The following is a 21,322-nucleotide window of genomic DNA, read 5'->3' on the forward strand; positions in this document are numbered from 1 at the left end:
GTAATGCTTATTTGTATAAGTGGAAAACGATTTGTGAAAAACACTGGAAAAACAAAAATACATATAAATACAAAACTTTAATACAATCATTGCATACAGTAGTTTGGAAATACAGTTTATCAGCATGACCGAAGGAATTAGAATTAATCCTCTGAGTTCTGATATCTCCTCTGCTCCTCTGATATCTGTTGTGAACGCTGCAGGTCTGAGGCGGCAAAGAAGAGGTAATAAAAAAACTGGGTATTGTAGTTCCATTAGCAATAATCACTTCACTGGTTGTTTTGTTTTGTCGTAGTATTCAATACAGCCATTTTTCAATATTATTATTATTATTATTATTATTAGGTGTCTGAATTGTAATTTTGCTGAATTTGATTTAGTCTGAGTTGTTTTAATTCAGCATCCTCACCTGACTCTCTGTAGTCCACCCTGGTGAGGAAGAGGCCATGTGCCGGAGCAGCCAGGCCCTGTGGGAAGGCCAGAGAGTCCCGAGCATCCAATATCTCCTTCAGCTGGAGTACAGACAGCCGCCCCTGGCCTACCGCCACCAGGGCCCCCGTCATCCTCCGCACCTGGCACACAGGGCCAAAGTGACAATGTTGACATTCATTTATTGAAAATATCACGGTTGCCTTCATCATTTCATTTGTAATGATCCCTTTATGCTGAATGACCAGTTGTCACCAGCAGATGGCACTATTTACTTACAATGAGCAACAACACATTAACAGAATTTAAAGTAACCGAGGACAATCACAGGAACAAACCTGCTTATAGAGAAAAGATCTGCTTGTAAAAGTAAGCTCCCAGAATGGTATCTCTCTGGAAGATACAAAAAGAGTAGTGTTACATTTGCATAAATGTGTGAACAATATACATAGTTATCAAATGTCGCAGCTGTTTATTTCTTTGTGTGTCTGCGTATTGGTGCAAAAGGTGCACAAAAGCTGTAAGGCACATTCCCATTTTCTCATGAAAAGTTACAATTATAACATCAAGTCCTGAAGGCAGGACAGTCTACTTGCCATTCTGAAGAAAGGTTAAACATTGCCACAAGAGTTACATTGTCATTTCAGAAGCAAAGCAATATCTTGAATGGTTTTCAGATGTAATATAGCATTACTCAGTCACATAGGAGTATGGATCACCTATCAAAAACAAATATATTTCTTTAACCAAACCTAACCATGTTCTGAAAGTGAATTATTCATTGCAACTGAAGACTTCTCCTGTCTCATGTCTATTATATGTTAAGATACACAAATCTCTTTTATTGGATATTTCAATGCTTTCTCCCACTGCGAGGACAGAGTTGGAGGCTGATGTGATATTCATGCTAATGCCAGACATCAGATAGAGATTTGTTTAAATGTCACATGGTGAATACGCCACTGCAGCTTAGGCCCAACAGGATTATGTGTGATGCCCGAAACAATATGAATCTGTTGTTTTGTTGTTTTTTTTTGGAATTTGACATTCAATTTTTCTCATTCCCTGACGCTTGTTTGATGCTTCCACATTTAAGTCACAGCACACAACCTACACCCAAACTGACTAACTTTATATTTTAGAGAGGAAAGAGTGAACACGGACATGGGAAGAATTGGGTCAAATGCAAATTTGACTCAGCGCTTGCTGTCCGATTACATTTGACATGTAAGGAGTGCAGAGACAGATTTATACAGCTGAGCTGTTAGCTCTTGGCCTCTGGTGAGGGACAGTCTCTTTACATGGACAGAAGGCTGTCTCATGTTGCACAGTCACAGATGTGCATCTGTGTGTTTGTCTCCTCTGACTGTCTTGACATGCTAATGACAAAGATAATGAGAAAAGCAAGCTCTAGAGTAACACTGTCTTTGTGTCTGTGGGCCATTCCACCAAATGGGTGCCATTTGGCTGTTGTCACCATTCCAAAATAAATTTCAATTTAGACGTTTTTTCAAGACTGAATCTAATAACACACACGTTAAACTATTTAAAATATTTAATGGTCACTCTCGGGCAAATGTATTTAAACTTTTACAAGGTTTCTAAGCGAAAGATGGCTGCATTTTTCTCAGTCCTGTTACCAAAACTTATGTGCCATTTTGAAACCATGTTTAAAAGCAGGTCAAATAATTCCTTTGTTTTTCCCTAAAGAAAGTGTTTATTTTAAATAAATTGTTGGTTACATGTTCAAAAAAATGAATATTTTTGACAAAAAATGTAATTTATATGCAAGCAAGTTGTATTTTTCAAAAAAATGCTACACCTTTTTTTTGTTTTAAAGGAGACCGAAACCTCAGGTTTATCAGTGTTTATGTGTTATGATGTAATTTATTAAACAATGGAATAAATGATTGACCAATCATAAGAGACAAAAATAGTGGTTTATCTTATTTTTTTATGAAAAAACTAAACAATTTAGTAACAGGAATGAGCACAGGGTAACAGTATGCCGAAATATTCAAATACACTAGGGGGAAAAAAAACTTTTATACCAAATGCAAAGAAATGCAACACGACAAAGAGTCTACAGTCACGCCAACAGCTCTCTGCTATGCTAACAGCAATACTAACAATGCTAACATATGCTAATGCATTCTAACATGGTGATGTGTAGCTTGTTAGCATGCTAACATTTGCTAATAACACAAAATACAGCTGTCATTAATTTTGTACTGGACAGTAGTGGACAAATTAAATCATCATGAGGTGGACAAGAATATCTGAACCAAACTTCATGGCTATCCATCCAATTGTTGCCGCGACATGTTAGTTAGGACTGAAGTGGTGGACCGAACAACAGGCTGACATTTGAACTGACTGAGTTGCAGCCTTAGAAAGAAACACTTTAAAAGGAGACAAGTGTGCTTAGTGTATAATAAAAGGCCAAGGCATGTAATGTTTCATTCAAATTGTCAAAAAAGGCAGCAGCAAAATCGATTTGCAACAAATCCCAATCCTTGTGAAAATAAAGACACATCTCAACTGCAGGCTTTCTATTCAACCAAAACGTGAGTGAGACTAAAGTTAGCTTACATTGAGAATAAAAGAGTAGTTTGATGAAAAAGCAACCATGAACACTTGCATGCAAATACACTACGTTGCAGATCTGCAACCATGATGCTTGTTAATGCACCATGTGCGTTGGGGTTAAGGGACTATGTGACATTTGCTCTGAGAACTGCTAACAGTCTACCCATGTCCATATTGTGCACCATATTTTCAGGGCAAATAATTAATGCCAATCAAAGTGGTATTTGGCATGCAGAGTCACCCCCACGGATGTGTAATCTCCCAAAGCCCACATGGCCCTCTCTCTATCTTTCCCTTCTGCCTCCACCCGCCACCACCATCTCTGCTGTCTATGGATTATGTTGGATCCTCATTGTTTAAAGTATATAAACCTGAATGACATACAATCACACACAAGACATTGATTAACACAAACAGAAACACTATGATCTAACATGCATCAAAGCTGCCATCTTGTGCATGAATCAGTAATAAATAGTAAGCAGTAGAAGGACAGGCTGCTTTGAACTGAACCCACAGAAACTAAAGTAAACTTTAACATTTTATTTGAAAAAGATTCCTTTTTTAGTCTGTTTGACCGGTCATTCACCTAAATATCACATCAAACACACCACTGAGTCTGACTGAAGCTTGAAAGGGAAATGTTCAAGGCTAAATGATTCAAAACTTTGGCCAACTTCCTGAGCATCAGTTGATGCAAGATTGAGAAACACAAGATTTTTTACTCCAATTTGGAATAATCAGTTCCCCTGTAACTGTGTTACTGAGGAGGCTACAGAAAGCCATGTGCTACTGCTGTGACAGCCTGCCGCTACTTTTCACCTGCCAGCGATGAGCTTTACTGGGAGGGCACAATGGGCTCAAAGGTTTCCCTTTCCCCCTAGATTTCATCCAATCCAACCTGTATGAGTCACTAGAAAAGCCATGAAAGTCAACCCTAAAAGGTTTCCCACCTGCAAACTCAGCCAACTGTGTATATAAAAACACACAAACAAGTTGGAGGTAGTGCTGACCTGAAAGTGAACCAGGCTCTCTCACGGAGCAGCTGACTGTTTTGCCCATGTGCTGTGCGCATGTTTTTTTAAAAAAGTAGTAGTTTTACATTTGGGGAAATACATTTGACCATTTAAAATGAAGCTACAGCCAGCAGATGGTTAGATGGATTTTGTTAGCTTTGGACAGAAATGGGATAGCCGTTTCCCTGTATCCAGGTTTTACGCTAAGTTTAGCTAACTGGCTGCTGGCTCCGGCTCCAAATTTAGTATGGACATGAGTGGTACTGATTTTCTTAGCTATCCCTCGGGAAGAAAGCAAATAAAAGTATTTCCCAAAATGCCAAACGGTTAAACAAATACAATTTTTAAATTGTGGAGCTTTCTTAAATATTCTCAGTATCATCTTAAAGCTGCACTGATCAATATTACATATTAACAATAGATAAAAGGACTATGTGTAATGTAAAAGGGGTTGCTCGTGGTGACAAACCCACAGAGATTTATCAGGTAACTCAGCAGTTCTCTTCAGCTAGCTAGACGTAGCGTTTTCATGTGTTTAGCTCACTGTTGCGGCTTTACAGCCCACAACTTCACAGTTCTGGTTCACTCTCAGGGATCAGGCAGCTGTTTTTTAGTAAAAATAAAAAGCTGTAAACCCACTGTACACTACCTGCCCAGCACCAAACAGCAGACAGGCAAAGTCTGTGACTAGCTGGTGAACATAGTGGAGCATTTAGCAGTTAAAGAGCCACATATTTCACTTAACAGAGACCCTACCTGTGGAAGTGTGCCTGTACAAAGGAGCTTCCTGGCTGTACGTTGGCCACATCCAGTGTCTTCACAGGGCTTTTAAAAGGCATGTCGGAGTTGACTGCCCTGAAGCTGCTGAAGTCGTGAGTCCCAACCAGCAGGGCGGCAGCCTGGCGCATGGCCCCCGCATCCAGCTCCCTGACGAAAGACAGAAATAAGAGACATTTTTCTTTAATACGTGATCATGAAAAACAGTACATTTTCTATGGCCGTTAAGAAGACACTTCTTAAATCGACTCTGGCAGGCTCAATGTGATATTGCATCGTGACCCACCTAAACAACAAGGTCAAGCAGCTGGGATGTGGTGTACACATTATGTACAACAGGTTTTCAGGCCTCTGTGTTCTTGCTTTCAAAGTAGAATCATTTATTGGTTGACTTATATAACACGAAACTGTATGACGCACAATTCCACGTGAGAGAGCAGAGCATGTCGCCAAACAGCTAATTTGAGGGAAAGAGTGGGAGTGGGCCCGGTTCTCAGATTCTCTACAATCTTGTGCTTCTGTCACTGCTTAAATATGATCTGACAGAGAGTGAGGCAGAGATACAGCGAGCAAGGAAATGAGGAGTGTGCCGAGTAACTCACTAATTAAAATCTTTAACACGAGAGTCATGAATAAAGATTTGTTGGAGGGCTGACATGACAATCTTAAAAGCCATGTTATTCTTGTGTTAAGTGTTCAACTTTTTAGAAGAGATGCTTGATCCTTCTCAGGTCAAGCTGGTCTATAGCATATCCTTTATAACTTTTAATGGGTATTACCTTATTTATTTTGAGCAGTTTATTTATTTATGGAGATCAGATCCGAAACGAACAATTTATTGATTAGTCAGCAAAAAATGAATCTGCAAAATAGTTTACATGCAATTAAAAGTTTGAGTCAGTTATCAAGCAAAAATGCAAACTGTTCTCTGGTTCTAGCTTCTTAAATGTGAGAATTTGCTGCTTCTGTCTGTTGGATCACTTTAAATTCAATATCCTTGGCCCTGGGCTTTCAGAAAATGGCAGCAAAAAAAATATATAGACTAAACTATTCATTGAGTCTGTTTAAAAACTCTGCTGCAACGTGACAGCTGTATTTCAAAACATTCTTGAAAGAGTAAAGAGATAAAGAGATTATTTCACTTATTCTAAGAAATGCATGATTTCAAGACCAAATTCAATATTAAAACGAACAGTGGAGATGAATATTTTTTGAACTGAGGGGTTGGGGGTTGGGGGTTGGAGGGAGGGGGGCAATGAGGGAGAGGCAGATCAAAGAGAGAACGGAGAGAGAGGCTGCTGAGGGAGAGTCGCTCAGGGGTGGAAGGACGAGATGGATGCTGAAAATGAGAGAAGGGATTATGAAGCAGAGACACCACGGACAGACAAGGAAGGAAGAACAGGAGAGAAAAGGTGTAGTGGATGGACGGAGAATGGTGGGAGAGGAAAAGTAACAAAAAAAACGTCAGGGTAATGTGCGTGGGTGTCGTTCTGCATGTGTACAAGCCTGCAGCTTATCTTGCCCTACTTTCCCCCGCCCAAAAAAGTGAAGAGAGAACAGCAGACAAATGCGCATATGTACACTTAGTATCTGTACTACAGCATCATCTAAGCTACGAAGCACTCGCCATTTCTTTCTCTTTCTAGAATCTCTCCATCCTTATCCCTTCCTCCTTTCTCTCCCTCCAACTCCTTTGTTTGTGTTTTGGGATGTCAGCTCAGATAAAACACTTTGTGTGACTGGCCTTAATTTGCTGTTCCGGCATGGCATGTGTGGATTATTCATGTGTTTAACGTGCCAATGTTTCTGCAAGGCTTGGCGTGAGCTTATTGAGAGTGTGTGTGTGTCTGGATGTACGTGTTAGATTGGAGCTAGGGTCTGAGCTCGATTTTCTTTTTATCTTTTTTTTTTACCTTTAAGGAAATCATTATGCAAACAAACACAAGGATGAAGGATGATAGGACAGATGTATGAATGAAGGGAGGTGTGGTGGGATAACTCACGTGTTGCGGAGTTGCCAGCAGAGATCGCGGTCTGTGAGGGGAAGCAGAGAGTGGTGGGAGATTCCCAGGGCTATCCGGTAGACGTAGGTCCGAGACTGGGCACGGAAACGGGCGTGGAAATCATCAGGCACACGGTGGGCACGGGTGATCCTGGCAGAGTGACAAAAGAGCAGCTGGAGAGTCAGGCCGGAAAAGCTGGATAGTTGAGCTCTACTGTATGCCTGACGTCATGAATGTGCAGTAACTTCTTCCAACATGATGAAATCACACATTCGAATTCTGGTGGTTTAGACAATAGCTGCAAAAAAATCCCTGACATCCTGTGTTTCATTTCTTCCACAGATTGAAGCAGTCCACAGACACAGATGGTCTCATTTTGTACTGCCAGCAAAAAAAAAAAAAACTGTGCACAAGTCAGTGTCCAAAATGCCAACGTTGCAGCTTTTTATATAAAAGCAAACTTGTTGTCAGAGTGCTGAAAGGGCTGCCAAGAACCCTAGAGAGCCAAGCGCTTATGCTCACACAGTTAGCTTCAGAACAGAGCTCTTTGATGCGACTCCAGCAGGGCCACGGCTAACACAGGTCACTTTCTGTGTATCTGTGCACACAGAGGCATACAGGCAGGGACATACCTTGTAATAACTCAAACAAAATTTCATTTGATGATTAAATCAACCAGTGTGGATCCATTTATGAGTGTGTGTGTGACACATTAAAGTAGACTGAAGAATGTAAAAGGCATTTCCGGTCAAAGTCCTAGAAAGCTGTGATAATTGAGCGTAAGTGATTGAGTGAGAATTCTTCATGGCTGGTGCTATAACTACGTCATAAACTTTTTGAAAATGTTAAATCATTTACTGGCAGCTTTTAATGGAACTCATTCTTTCTTTGCAACACAACAATGTTTTTCAGTCAAATTAATATCAAAACTATCTGCTCTCAAATTAAAGCAAACCTGTTTTACAGCATGTTCGACTCTGAGCAACCAGTTAAAAGTAGACCCAGACCAATAAATCGTCTGATGTGAGCTAATTGCAGATAAAATTGGCATCGATGTTTAAAACAGCCAATAAATGACAATTAAAAAAGGAAGGGAGAGACGCATCCTACAAACATGTTATGAGTGATGTTATTGCATAGTTTGTCTACAAGAGGGTACTCTGCAACTCCTCTGTTGGCAACACACAAATCAACCACAAAACACACTGGTCAGCTGACATAATCAGCTGTACTTTTGTTCAAAGTACTATTTATAACAACGACAAAAAAGGTGAGGTCTAATAAGTACACATAACAAATTTGAGATAATCTTTGTTTATGTTATGTATTTCTGAAATGAAGAAAAAATATTATATCGGCTGATATATCAGAATATCGTATTTTAAAATCCTCAAATATCAAGATCGGTATCAGTCTTAAAAATACCAGATTTGTTGGGCTCTAGTCAAAAGCCACACAAATGGAAACTATAGTGTATGAAAATATTAAAATGTAAAACGTACAGAATGGATCTACATTTCAAATAACAATAAATAAAAACATTCACTTTTGAAATATAGTATGGCCAACGTTAGATTTAAATCTAAACAAAAAATTGGTTACATAACCTCCGGGCTTCCAGATCATGGAGAGGGGGATCAGAGTTGTTGTTGTTACAGCAGTTTCTTTTTAAACAGTCCAACTTTAATGAGCAACATTCCACAAAGTTACCATGTTATAATGGCTGCTTTCATTATCATTCTTCATATGTTCACGTCTGATAAAGAAAGTAACTTTCTACCCTGTCTCTCTTCAATAAGGCAGAGATGTACAGTAATAATACAGCGACATGTGGGAATCTACCATGCTTACATCTATAAACTAAAAGAACAAAGAGCTGCAGCCAGCTGTGCGAGTTTGTGGATTGTGACTGCACAAACCACCCTGTAGTGTTTGTCCACACACGCCTGTACAACTATGCATTCATGCGTAGTGTGTGTGTGTGTGTGTGTGTGTGGGGGGGGGGGGGGGGGGGGGGGGGTGTTAGTGTGTATGAGTGTAGAGGACTGTGAGAATAATGATGATCAAATATACAGCATGCATATGCACATACATCTCATTTTCTGCACACACCAGTGTATGTGCATCTGTGTGTGTGTGTGCCAGCGCACAGTCAGAGAAACTAGGTTACGTTTCCAGGGGAGGAGATTGGGCGTGACACGTGGCAGAGGAAGCCCTTGTGCCTGCTTCCAGCGCCTGCTCCAATGTGAAGTGACAGCATTTGCCTTGCCCCTAAACCACACACACATACAATTTTCATGAGCATTGTACAAAGCATGGCCTCACACATTTGGGAACTAGGGCATTGTTTGGTACCACTTTACAACTCAGCAGTTTCCCCTTTTGGGTAAAGGGCCGTTCATTTTAAGCTAATTGAGGCCCCTTTTCACAGCAGCGCCTTAGACAAGTGAACCCCCGGCTGAAGAGATATTTTTTACAGTGTTTAAATCTTGCTTTTGGAACTCTATCTCAGGAGGCAGGAGACCAAAGTTACGAGCCAGGAGCCACATTCTGATTGCTGCAGTAACAAAAACTGTTTTTGGTTAACTCTTCCCTCCAAGTTGGATGTAAAAAGACGGTTTAGAGTGCCAGAGATGTGTTTTCATGGCAGACTGAGAAAGAAAACTCAAATCCAATCTGAACACGGAGAGTGTGTACAAGCATTACTGGGGAATTCTGTTTTATGAAGCGTCTTAATAACATATAGCTCTACTGAGAACAAAAAGTGCGTGTATGCTGTTCACTTCTCCGCAGGTTTCACATACTAATAAAGACGGTAATTCCCATTTAGCTCAATGATCAAGATCTGTGTGTATGTGTTTATGTGTGTGTATTAATGGATGCTACAGAACAAAAAGCAGAGCAGGGATAATCCTTTCTAACCTTCTCTCTGCAGGTTTAGGGATTAGCGGGATGCTGGGAGCTTCCCTCTCCCCCCTCCTCTCTTCTCTTCCTGCCTCCCAAATGGCTCACTCCGTTTTGCACTCTCACTCCTCCGTCTTCATTCAGACTGTGTCAATATCTGTTTGGTGCTCCAACTTCCTCCTCTTCCTCAAACCTCTCTCACTGATTCCCTTCATCCTTCACTATCCCCTCTCTCCTTTGTCTTGGTGTCTCTTTGCTTCTTTTCTCTCTCTTTCTCTCTCTCTCAGACGGAAAAGCTGCAGAATACATTTCACAAAGAATCAAAGCAAAAGGGAAGATGGAACACCACCAACCAGGATTTCAAATATTTACATACAGCTCATGCTGTTTTTTCATTTAAATGCTCAAGAGGAAGTTTACTAAACTCCACTGTTGTTTGTGATTTATTACGGCAGGCATTTCCTCAGACAATGTGTGCATTGATGTACAAACAAACATACAATAAATGTATGGATGTTTTGGTTTGTGCGTTCTTTAATGTTGCCCAAAGTTTCTCTACAGTAGCATTTTCTTAGGATTTCTGTTTTTAATCATTTTTTTGTCTACAGGGAAGTGTGTTGTTTTAAAGAGTGACACATTGAGACACGCCGCTCAGTAGGAGAACAAGATCAACGGAGTCATAAAAACTTGAATGCATTCCCTTAAATGATGATGAGAAAAGGTTCTTGGGGTCAATCTGAAAGGCTTACTTCACCACTAAACTAGACTTTCAGGGGGGATGTGGAAATGTGTTCAGATGCACAATTTGCATGACCCCCCCGCAGCTGAACTTGTCACACTCGTCTGAAGAGTCCCGACTGACCTGATTTGCTCCGTCCTGAGGTGGAAATTAAGGGCCTCGACGAGAATGTCTTCAGTAAACGGCGGCTTATCGTTCTTGCGCTGGAGGTCGAAGTGTGCAGAGTTAGAGAGGGCATGGACACCTGCATCTGTCCTGCTGGAGATTGACAGAGATACTGGGTTGAGCGGCCTCAGCCTCCTTATTGCATCCTGCACACAGACGGAGAAAGAAAAAGCTGTGGGTTGCTAAACTGTACAAAAAAAAAAAACTTTTGAAAGATTTACTTTTGAATTCACTCATATCTTTCTAAAAATAGATAAGTTACATCAAAACAGTGAAAAAGGGGATATCAAATAGAGCTGTAAACAGCAGCATGATGTGACAGGAACGTCTGGGATCTTTGCTGTGTTATCTGTGTGTGTGTGTGCGTGTGTGTGTGTGGGCACTCTTTTTCGAATATATTTTTGTCCATTCTTATGCCTTTATTGGAAGTACAGCATTAGATAGATATTGAAAAGCTAACGGGGAATGACACACAACAAAGGTCCTCAGCAGGATGCAAACTGGGGACATCGCAGTTCATGGCCGACAATGCAGTTCTAACTGACAATTATTTTCCCAACTTGTGCATAAGCCCTCCTTTCACACTCCAAATTCAACTATTGTGTTAATCATTCCTTCGTTTCACAGGATCACAAACAAGCAGACTGATGATGTGCAGAGTAATCTGCTGTAAACAGCGAGAAGATGATTTATCCTCATCATTGTTCAAATTTGTTGGTTTAATAAAGAAAACAGAGAGGTGCTTCCGTCATTTAGCTTACCGTCACTGATATAAATGGGGTGGATAAAACAATCCCTGTTAGTATAAGGCAATACAATTCAACAGCACACCAAAACTATAGACTCCAGAATCAACTGGACTCAACAAAAACTGCGCATTATAACCTTCTTGAAGGTAGGGTTTATAACAGGACTGTTGTGTTTGACTGCTCCACCTTTAGCTGGGTGTACCTAATAAACAGGTAACTGTACCATTTAACATGGTAGCTGTTGCACAACCTGCCCGTCTGTGGAAATGAGTGTATTGCTCTTTGTGCATCTCGCTCTCTCTCAGTGTGGTTATCCCTAAGATAACTGGTATTCAGGAAGTAATCATGAACCAGACTAATAATATGATCTGCTCATGTTTCAGAAGCAATAAAAGGTAAACAATACTTAGATAACTTACTTCGCCTGTTTGCTGATATGCGAGAGTAGAACTGATGTTGGAAAGAGGGAAAGAAGGGATATGTTTACGAGGATAAGATTTTACACTAATTTAACTTACCTCCAAGTGGTCCTGGACCCCTTTCCTTATCAGCTGATGTGGAGGCACTTTCACAGCACCTCTGCAGAAATAATAATAATTAATTACAAATCTGGCCATCTGGACCAGGACTCCCTGGCAGATGATATATTGTATCTCAATGGGTCCCTTCTAGTTAAATAAATATAATAATTCAATAGTAACAGACCTTATAATGTAACCAGTTATCCTGCAGTAACCTACCTGTATTTTGTCCCAATGTACTGAAAGAAGATGAGGTAACGTGTCCAGTTGTGCATGGTCTTTCCCAATGTCTGTGACACTTCTTAATCATACTGTTCGCCTTTGACACAAACACCCCGTTTTTAAGACGGAGTCAGCGGAGAACGACTTGTACACAGTTGGATTTGTAGTCCGGAAGAATATTAGTGCAGCGCCTCAAGACAGCAGGTCAGTGTGTCATTCTAAACAGTATTTTGTTCTAAATATTAACTCGATAAAAGAACAAACATATACGCATTATGTCATGTAGACACACCGTGATATTCAGCAAGTCACACAAACTGACACATGGACATCCCGCTTCTGCCCATCTTTGGCAACATGCGCTGCCTGCACAAAGTGTTTTCTGCGCGCATGCGCTCACACATGCGCCTTCTATGTTCGCTGCGACTTAACTACCCATGTAAACATGAATGCATAGATTCTGCAAGGACTCTTTTTGACTGTAGTCCTGTCGGTCCCTTTTTGATTACGTCATAACACGCAGGGGGAGGTGTGTGTCGTCCTCAGAGCAGCCGCAACGCCATCTGCCTTGAACATAACTGAGGCCAGAGACTATAAAATTTAGTGGAGATGGTTCAGATGAGAGTAGTGTAAAGACAGTCAACACGAGGAGGATTAGGACAAGAAAGAGAAAGGAAAACAGATTTATTACATCTTAGTAGCCTATGGTAAATACACGGACTTGTTCATTTGTTATACTTCATTATTGCACAATAAAGAGTCAGAAATCTGAGATTATAGTCTGAGTTCCTCGACTAAAGTAAACATTTCAGGGATTCATCTTAAAGCTCAATATTTTTTCACAAGGTTCTGACAGCTAATACAAACTATATAATAATAATTATTACAAAATTATTGAGGAAGTAGCCCTCAGGTGAGCTTTTAATTCATTATCTTTGATTGCATCCAAGTTTTTGCAGAATATGTAGCAGGTTATGTTGTAACGATTTAAATTAAACATTAAAATAATCACATTTCTTAAATGAAACCGACAATAACATTAGCATTACTGTAAGATCGTGGGGATGTCTGATGATGGTCGGTAGTACACCAGCCAGGTTTTATAAGTGAGCTTATGTGGGGAGGCTTCTGTTCAAGTCTCAGCTAGTTGTGTAGACTTTCATCCTCCCATGATCCCCCCTGTCTTTCAGAGGTGTTACGGCGGGTTGAAACTAGTCGGCGCTCTCCTCCCTCCTTCAGTCTCCACGGCGCAGCCACTCTCGCCTGTCTCGGCAGCAGTGTAGTAGTAATCAGCCTGCCGCGCTCTGAGCTCGCATTTTGTGTCACGGTGCCACCGGGAGAGGGGCGACAGACTGCTGTGTGTCAGGGGATACCAGTCACCATCCGCACGGTTCAAGCGACATCCTGCCGCGGGCAATGACATTGGCAGACTGAAGTGGGAATACACGAGGAAACGCAAAAATGACGGTGGACTTTGAAGAATGTATTAAAGATTCACCCCGATTCAGGTAAGGCTGCTCCTCGGAGGCACATCACAGTGGTCCGCAAAAATGGCACACCTTCTTTTACGCGTGTTTTTTGTAAAGACTGGGACTGAACGCTTCCACTCGTGCATCAACAGGATGAATAAAACAAGATGTGGCGTTGGATGTCTGGTTCGCTCATGTGTTCAGCAGCATGATGCCGTTTATTTGTTTTTCATTTTTTTGGTCTTTATTTCATTTTTGATCTTCAAACTTATCACAGTGATTGTTTTTAATTGTCGTGTTTTGTTTTGTTTTTTAATTAAAACATGTATTTGCTTTGTGGTGCATTTGCTTGAAGGCATGCGTGTGTCAGTTGTTCCTATGTGAAGGTCTGATTTTTGAATGTGGCTTGTGACGTTAGCTCAGTGCTTCTGAGAGGAGGGACACTCATTGCCAAGCACAGCGAGGATCCATTTTGCATGAGTGTAAAAAAAAAATAATGTCATGCCATAATCAACCCCCTGATATGCACTTAGAAAGGGGCACTCCTTTAATGTGGCCTAATACGTGGATCCTCCTGTGTGTGAGTGAGATTTGCAGCATGGCATACAGGTTGGGAGGAGGCCCTGCAGTCACCCACCTGTGTATCTGTGGTGGGAGACTGGAGAGGAGATGCAGCAGCAGCAGCTTTGGCCTGGCTGGCAAAGAGGCAGCAGGGAGAGGAGTACAATCTCTCTCTGCAGAGACAGAGCTCGTATCCCAGGCACAGATCCAGATGTTCGGCCCCTTGCCTGCTAGCTGGAGGGTTGTAGCCACACTCAGTCCACGTGCCAGTCTGGCTGCACTCCGTTGCATGCCAATGGGAAACCAGCAGAGGACATTCTAACAGCATTTAGGCCGGGGATCCCCCGTTAATTATGCCAGGGAGACAGGCGTAGTATCATTTATTCAGTTTTTACTGAGAAGTAGCAGAATTTTAGTTTATTCTGCTTAGAGATGCATCTTTTTTTTCTGTTTTCTCTGTATTTCTGTCTTCTCTTCTGTTCCCCCATGTCAGCGTCTGTTGCCTGTTTGCTCTGTGTTTTCTGTGTTTGTCATTTTCTTGCTTCCCTCTAACTCTTCCTGTCTCTCAGACACATCTTATCGTGTTTGACCTCTGTGTGACTAGCAGATTGTGATTCGAGTGAGCATGCAGACAGTGGAATGAAAGAAAGAGACAGAGGGAGAGAGACATTCAGTTTGCTGCTTAGATCCCACCTCAGTGATGGATGGCCGAGACAGAAGGTCACAGGAAGAGGGAGAGAAGCAACACACATTCAGACGCTTCCTTTTTTTCTGCCTGGTTCACTTTCCCATGGTCTTATGAAGATTTCTGTTTGGAAAATTCCTCCACTGACAGAGGAAGCTGATGTTTCCTTGAGTTTACAAGCAGTGGGGAAAATTGTGCTGTGTAAAACTGTGATCATGATGGTGATGATGAAAACAATTATAATTATAATACTGATCACTATTTCCTTTACATACAAATAGCTGTGATGCATTCAATTTGTGAAACTGCCCTCAAAACAATGAATAGTCATCATTATTTTCCAGTTGAGTACATTTAAAAGTACATGTTTGGAGTTTAATGTTGACATGGAGCATGGGAGACCTTGTTTTTCGTTTCTCTGTGTACATGATATTATCCAGGTTTCTTGTCATCCGGTTGGTGCAAGCATGTCTTGGGTTTGGTTTCTGGCTGCCTGGACACTCAGGATACCTGTGTGTATGTAAACACACACATTGTGTCCTTCCCAAAAAATGATAGTAGTAGTTGAAACCAGAGCACAGTTTTACCTCGCGATAAACTTATACGAATATTGAGGAGCTATTCTCAATACCTAAAGAACTACTAATACATAAAGAAGGCATTGTCCAAAGAGCAAATTCATGTGGAACAGAGATTACCATGAAAGAAAGAGGAAATTTAAGAGAACAGTGAAGGTGATGGCAGTGACAGTCAAGACAGTGACAATCATTTTGAGGACTTTTAGACCATGATAATGGCAACTGCCTGACAGTTTCAAATCAAGATTAGATCCTTTTAAAGTTTAACAGCCTAATAATCTGCCACTTCTAAAAAAAATGGCAGCAAGTCTATAATCAATGTTGCATGACTTTGCCATTTACTTAAGAACAGTGATTGCATAAATTCCTATTATATTGGAGTGGCATGTGTCCCAGGTTTCTTTCTCTTCCTTGTTGTGTCATTCTGAAGAAACAGTGGAGAACCAGTGTTGTCTGTCTTCCCACACATGGCGCTAAAACAGCTCACACTCACGCTCTCACTGCAGGTCTTAACTTGTTCCAGTCCTGTATGTGCGTATACATGATTGGGTGAGCATGAAATAATTTTTAAGGTATGCCTTGAACTGCTACCTTTTTGTTCTGTCTCCCTTTCACTTCTACTGTTTACTATACTCCTCTTTCTTCTCCTGCTTTTTTATTCAGTGATCACCTGCTGCGTTCACTCATTCCATAACAAAACTTGAGATGAAGCCTGTGCACCTGCCAATAGTTGCTGGTGCAAAATGGCTGTCATCTGATTCTCTGGGGACACTGCTGTCAGATGTTTGCTACCACTGGTTCAGTTTTTGTCTACACCGAGGGTTCGTAGAAGTTATGTCTGCGGTTTAAATTTGATGGCACAACAGAACTGTGGTCGGACAAGTTCACAACAACCTCATTATTATAAACTAAAATCAATTTACTTGAACATGATATTTTGATAAGCAGTGCTAGGTGTAACGCATTACTAAGTACATACATGTTACTGTGTGTATATATTTGTAAATCACCTGATAGACCTACTGATCTTAAAGGGAAGTATTACAGGATCTTTTAACAACTTATATTTAGGTCTTTCATTGACTATATTGTTATAAGTATTAATATACTTATGTGGGTGTGAGCTGTTGCCAAGCAACAGCTGCTGTAAGGGAGACAAGTGAGAGCTCGGAGAAAAAAGGACAGAAGATGTGAGAATGGAGGAGGACAGCGGGCGCTTTGACAAGACACCGTCATTACTTTGAATTTCCCAAAAGGGGAAGAATTTCATTGTGGCAAGTAGGTTTTGTCTGAAGGTATCTGTTTTCAACTCATCATGCAATCTGAGAGGTTTGTTCTGTCCATCCATCTTCTTTCTGGTTCATACAATTATTGGGTAATAAAGTAGAGCGATTTAAAAGGTAATTAGATATATTAAAGTTTAGTTATTGTAAGTAACTGTGGTCCCAGAGTCCCGTGTTGAAACCCTCACTTGATACCAAGCTTACTGCAGGTGTGTCTCCACTGCATTATGGCATAAGTGCCATATGTAAACTAATAACAAAATGAATATACCGGATATGGATAATAAGCCGATGTTACCTCTAGCAATCTCATGTCAGTGAGTGTACAGCAGGGAGTTTGGAGAACCAGCCGCACCTGTCTGCCTCTTTCTCTATTCCACCCACATCCAGCATACAGCACCAGGCTGTCCAGACAGGTTGAGTGAGTGAGTCAACAGAGAATGAGACTCAGAAAGTGACAGGAGGACACAGGCAGAGTGGACGCATTGTGTTCTACCTTATAAACCAGAATACAACTGGTTTTAAGTGAATTTGTGACATTAGTCCAAGACATGTAGAACAACTGGAGTCTTGTTGAAGATGTTTTATAACACAGCGTTTACAAGGAATGACTTCAAAAATAATTTTCTGCATAGGTAATGCAGACTGTTATCAGTAATCATCACACTAGGACTGGATAGGGTTGTGTGTTACACGTATCACCTGAACAGATGCCAAAGCTACGTGCTAGTTTACCTCATATTCAGATATCAGCTTCAGCATCACGCCACACAGCCAGCCTGTTAACAATAGCTAAATACATTTTTGACTTTGGAAATCACATATACAGTTGGATCAATGTTTAAATCTTCTATTTATTCTAATCATATCTGAGCAGCATAGTTGCCTGTTTAGAAGGTTCTCATGCTCCTGCACTCTTTTCTTTGCAGTGACTGATATCTGCTGTACCTATTTTGCTCCTGCCAGGTGTATACTTCCCCTGTGGTTTCTATGTTTACTTGCAGGAATAACAGATGAGCGGTCACAACCAGTCGGTGCAGTCAGTGTGCTTTTTGATAGAGGCAGCTCTTAAACCCCACATTCGGTGGGAAAGGTAAACAGTTAAATCAAATATTGTGTTGACTGAACCAAAGTGATTATTTTTTCATTCCCTTCATTTAACACGTTCTCTTACTTATAAATACGAGACGTTGTCACCTGTGATGCTTCTCCAGTCCTATGTTGGTTGTGTTCAACAAACAAATCTGTATCCTTGAATAGCTGGATTCTATGAATTACTATGAAATAAATTCTGTTGAAATTCCAGCGAGAGAGATTTTACCTTATCAAATATACTTAGATAAGTGGATAGAACTCATTAGTGAACTGGATTTGATAAAAGATTTGAAAGCACTAATAAAAGAAGCTTCTGGCCCCTCTTATGTGATTTCCTATATTATTTTAAAAGCACTTGTCCATTTATTGGCAGATTAAAGTGCTTTTTGATGCTCTAGATATTTGTCTGGCGCCCTGGTTTCTCTTAACGGTCTGGATTTTTATTCCCTACCTGCGTCATCATCGCCTCTAATCCTCCTTTTACACACACCATCATTTTGCTTGTCCGAGCTAACAAATTTGTATTTGTCAGCAGCCTGTGAAATATGTAAATGCACACCCTGCTGCCTCATTGTCGGAGGAGGGAAAGTAGCACTGCTGTTGCCAAGGGTGACCAGTTGCTTTGGTCAGGGATGTCGGGGAGAGGCTCATATCTGTCCCTTTCAACACAGACACACACACAGCTGTTGGCAGTGTGTGCCAGCGGAGAGAGAACACAGTGGTGTTACATGCAGAGTAAATGGAACGGCACACGTGACCTTGAAACAGAGAAGATGATTTTACAGTAGAAAAGAAAATGCATTAAAGTGCTGAATAAGATGACCTGTTGCCAAAGTAGGCTGACGTTGATGTAGTGCATGTTTGCTAATGCAGTCATGCCTGGAAAGTGTCCCAGACCAAAGCCATAGAAGTACCAGCTTTCAACTATACACACAATGTTCTTGTCTTTAAATTATTTTGGAGAAAACCTCTTTCAGAGTCACCGTGACCCCCTGAATTTCACCAGAAATAGACCCCTTTACAACATCAAGTCCTGGGCAAAATGTTTAGAGAGATTCCAGACCACTCACGTTAAGTTGCTAATGTCAAGACACTCATTTCCAACCACTCTTTAATGCATCCACATACGCAGGAGATGTGCTCTGATAGAAAGAAAACGACCGTGCTGGCCTAGAGTCCCTATCCTCTTACCCTCCATATATGGAGGCTCTCCATTGGCGTTAAAGCTTTTATATCAGTCCTGTTTATTGTTATGCTGAGCTAAAGACAAATTTAACAAAATTGCTCTGCTTGAGGATTCCATCTTTTCTCTTAACCACTCAGTCCCAGGACTTCAGTCAGTGTTTACCGGCAAACACCAGAAAACAGCGACCAGATCTCTTGCATTTGGCCCTCATCTTGAGTGATTTGTCCCCAAGAGGCAATAAGGTTTTCTTTGAAGCTATAGGAAAGTCAAGCTATTTATTTATGCCCGACATGGTCCCACACATGGGTAGGGTGTTTTTATGTAGGTTCAATATCTCTATGGTGGGTCTAAAACAGCGGTCGGCATATAAGTCTGGCATCGGGCCAAATTTTTGTCAAGCCATTACATGGCGGGCCAGAACAAAGTCAGATTATTTCAAATCTTTGTATAGGCTATTTGTGTGCATGTTTAGCTCAGTCGGTGCTGTGCGAGACTCCCCTCTGGAAGGTTGTAAGATCGATTTGAACTAACTGCGGGTATTTTTTTCTCCCTTGTTAAACAAATTGATTATAAGGACACTTTTTCACATGCTCACAATAAAGCGTGTGCTGCAGTGTGTGTGTGTGTGTGTGTGTCACACGGCGTTTGATCCGAATTCATAAACCTACGGACGCTTATTTTCATTTCCCTGAGGAAATTCAGGGGAATCCAATCACACATTTACTGACGGGTGTGTCAGGCAGGCAAGTCTCTTTTGAATGTTCAGACCTCTTCAAAGTAAAAGCTCTCAGTAAACTTGTCATAAAGCATTGCTGCACAAAAAGTTGTCACGCTTTTATTTTGGAGGCACAATCATTAAAGAGGAAGTGATTGTGTGAGTAACTGTATCTGTCATGACAACAGCCCGCTATCAATTTATTTATTTTTTATTTTTCTGCTATCAAAGCCGCGGGCCAATTGTTATTGCTGGTGGGCCGGTTGTGGCCCGCAGGCCACCTATTGCCGACCACTGGTCTAAAACATCGGCAGAAGTTTATGGTCAAAGTCTTTTTTTAATCAGCCAATGTAAATAATTCTAAAATGTGCCATTGTGAGATCCACATAAAGTGTGAAAAATACAGTGGACAGATCTGACAGTGTGGTTCTTTACTATTAAATTGTATCAGTTTGAATATAGATGTTCAATTTTATATATGATTTTGTGAACCCTAAAAAATATATGTAGTGTAAATATTTTTTGAAATTCACTGCTGATGTTGTGAATGGGGAATTGAGACCATGTAAATCCAGACAGATGGTTTTTAAAGTAGAAAACAGTTGTGAAGAAAGCCTTATGCTAATAACACACTTGTATTATGGGATCAAAGCTGCAGTAGATGGAGGATCAGGGACACAGTGATATGGAGGATCATTTTTAGTAAGCTCCTAAAGATGTTGGTGGTGGGATCAGTAACTGTCCTCCTCCTCCTCCTCCTTATCCCCAGGGGAGATACCATTAAGTCACAAATTGACCTTTCAATCTCAAGTGTCACAAAAAAACAATGCAGAGTGTTGGGGTTCATAACACTATCTGACATCCCCCAGCAGTTCACATAAATATATTTTAGTTCCCACTGTGTGTGTAAAAGGTAGAGGCCTCCGGCCTGTGAACTGCATGTCTTTCATGTTAGAAGCATGAAAAGTGCAGTTGTGGCAGTTGAGATGTGTCGTTAGTAGGCAGGATGATAGAGGTTTCTAGATTTGGTTCTATTGGCACTCCAGCATCTATGTATGTGTTTTCTGACCTTCTAATGTGCAGATTTGTGGCACTCTTTCTCTCCTCAACAAGGAAAACTCACTGTTGAAATGCGGTGGACCGGCTGAACAAAGAGGGCACCCCCACCCATGTTGTTTTGCAAACATATGTGCGTCAAATTGAAGCCCCTAGATGATGTCAGATAAAATGAGCGCATGTGTTTTAGTAAATTAGAGCCATGTGGCATCATATCACCTAAAGAAGTTCAAATGAGAAATGGCACAAAGAGAGGCTGAGCACAGTTCCTGTTTCGGATGTTTTTTGAGTCCAAAAATCTTGAAACAGTAATTCCAGTAATCATTTTTGAGAGCTTTGAGAGCTGCCCCAGAGCCTGCAAGCTGCACATATGCCCACACAGCATCTTCTGCAGCTACCGAACTGTTTGTTTGGATACATGGATCACAATTTCTTCTCTGCTTACAAATCTGCAATTCCTGCTTGCTTACCTGCATGCCTCTCCCATGAGACTAGGTATTTACCAACAAAAAAGATGGGATGGCTTAATCCAGAATGATCATTCATTACAGAGGCCCAATTCAGACGTCAAAGACAATAA

At 41.0% G+C, this 21,322-nt stretch overlaps 2 protein-coding genes across 11 annotated transcripts in view; one reads left to right on the top strand and one right to left on the bottom strand.

The window, feature by feature from the left end:
* Positions 1 to 58: 58 nt before the first annotated feature.
* Positions 59 to 12,563, bottom strand: pusl1 (pseudouridine synthase like 1). Its single transcript, XM_046075910.1, has 8 exons — positions 12,112 to 12,563; positions 11,890 to 11,950; positions 10,581 to 10,768; positions 6,815 to 6,964; positions 4,791 to 4,961; positions 768 to 822; positions 410 to 572; positions 59 to 205 (listed from the first exon to the last, which is right to left on the bottom strand). The coding sequence occupies exons 1-8, from the start codon at positions 12,165 to 12,167 to the stop codon at positions 144 to 146; spliced, it is 906 nt and encodes a 301-aa protein (XP_045931866.1). The 5' UTR covers positions 12,168 to 12,563; the 3' UTR covers positions 59 to 143.
* Positions 12,564 to 13,362: 799 nt separating this feature from the next.
* The window catches only part of acap3b (ArfGAP with coiled-coil, ankyrin repeat and PH domains 3b), a 163,670-nt gene continuing 155,710 nt past the window's right edge, over positions 13,363 to 21,322 (top strand). For 9 of the 10 annotated variants that reach the window (XM_046075898.1, XM_046075899.1, XM_046075900.1 and 6 more), the window contains exon 1: positions 13,364 to 13,622. In XM_046075898.1, the coding sequence (XP_045931854.1) occupies positions 13,576 to 13,622 (47 nt within the window). In that variant the 5' untranslated portion in view covers positions 13,364 to 13,575. Of the gene's footprint in view, positions 13,623 to 21,322 lie in introns of all 10 variants that reach the window. The other variant, XM_046075897.1, reaches the window with a different exon arrangement.

The sequence above is a fragment of the Micropterus dolomieu genome, linkage group LG18 (assembly GCF_021292245.1).
Source record: "Micropterus dolomieu isolate WLL.071019.BEF.003 ecotype Adirondacks linkage group LG18, ASM2129224v1, whole genome shotgun sequence".
Lineage (NCBI taxonomy): Eukaryota > Metazoa > Chordata > Actinopteri > Centrarchiformes > Centrarchidae > Micropterus > Micropterus dolomieu.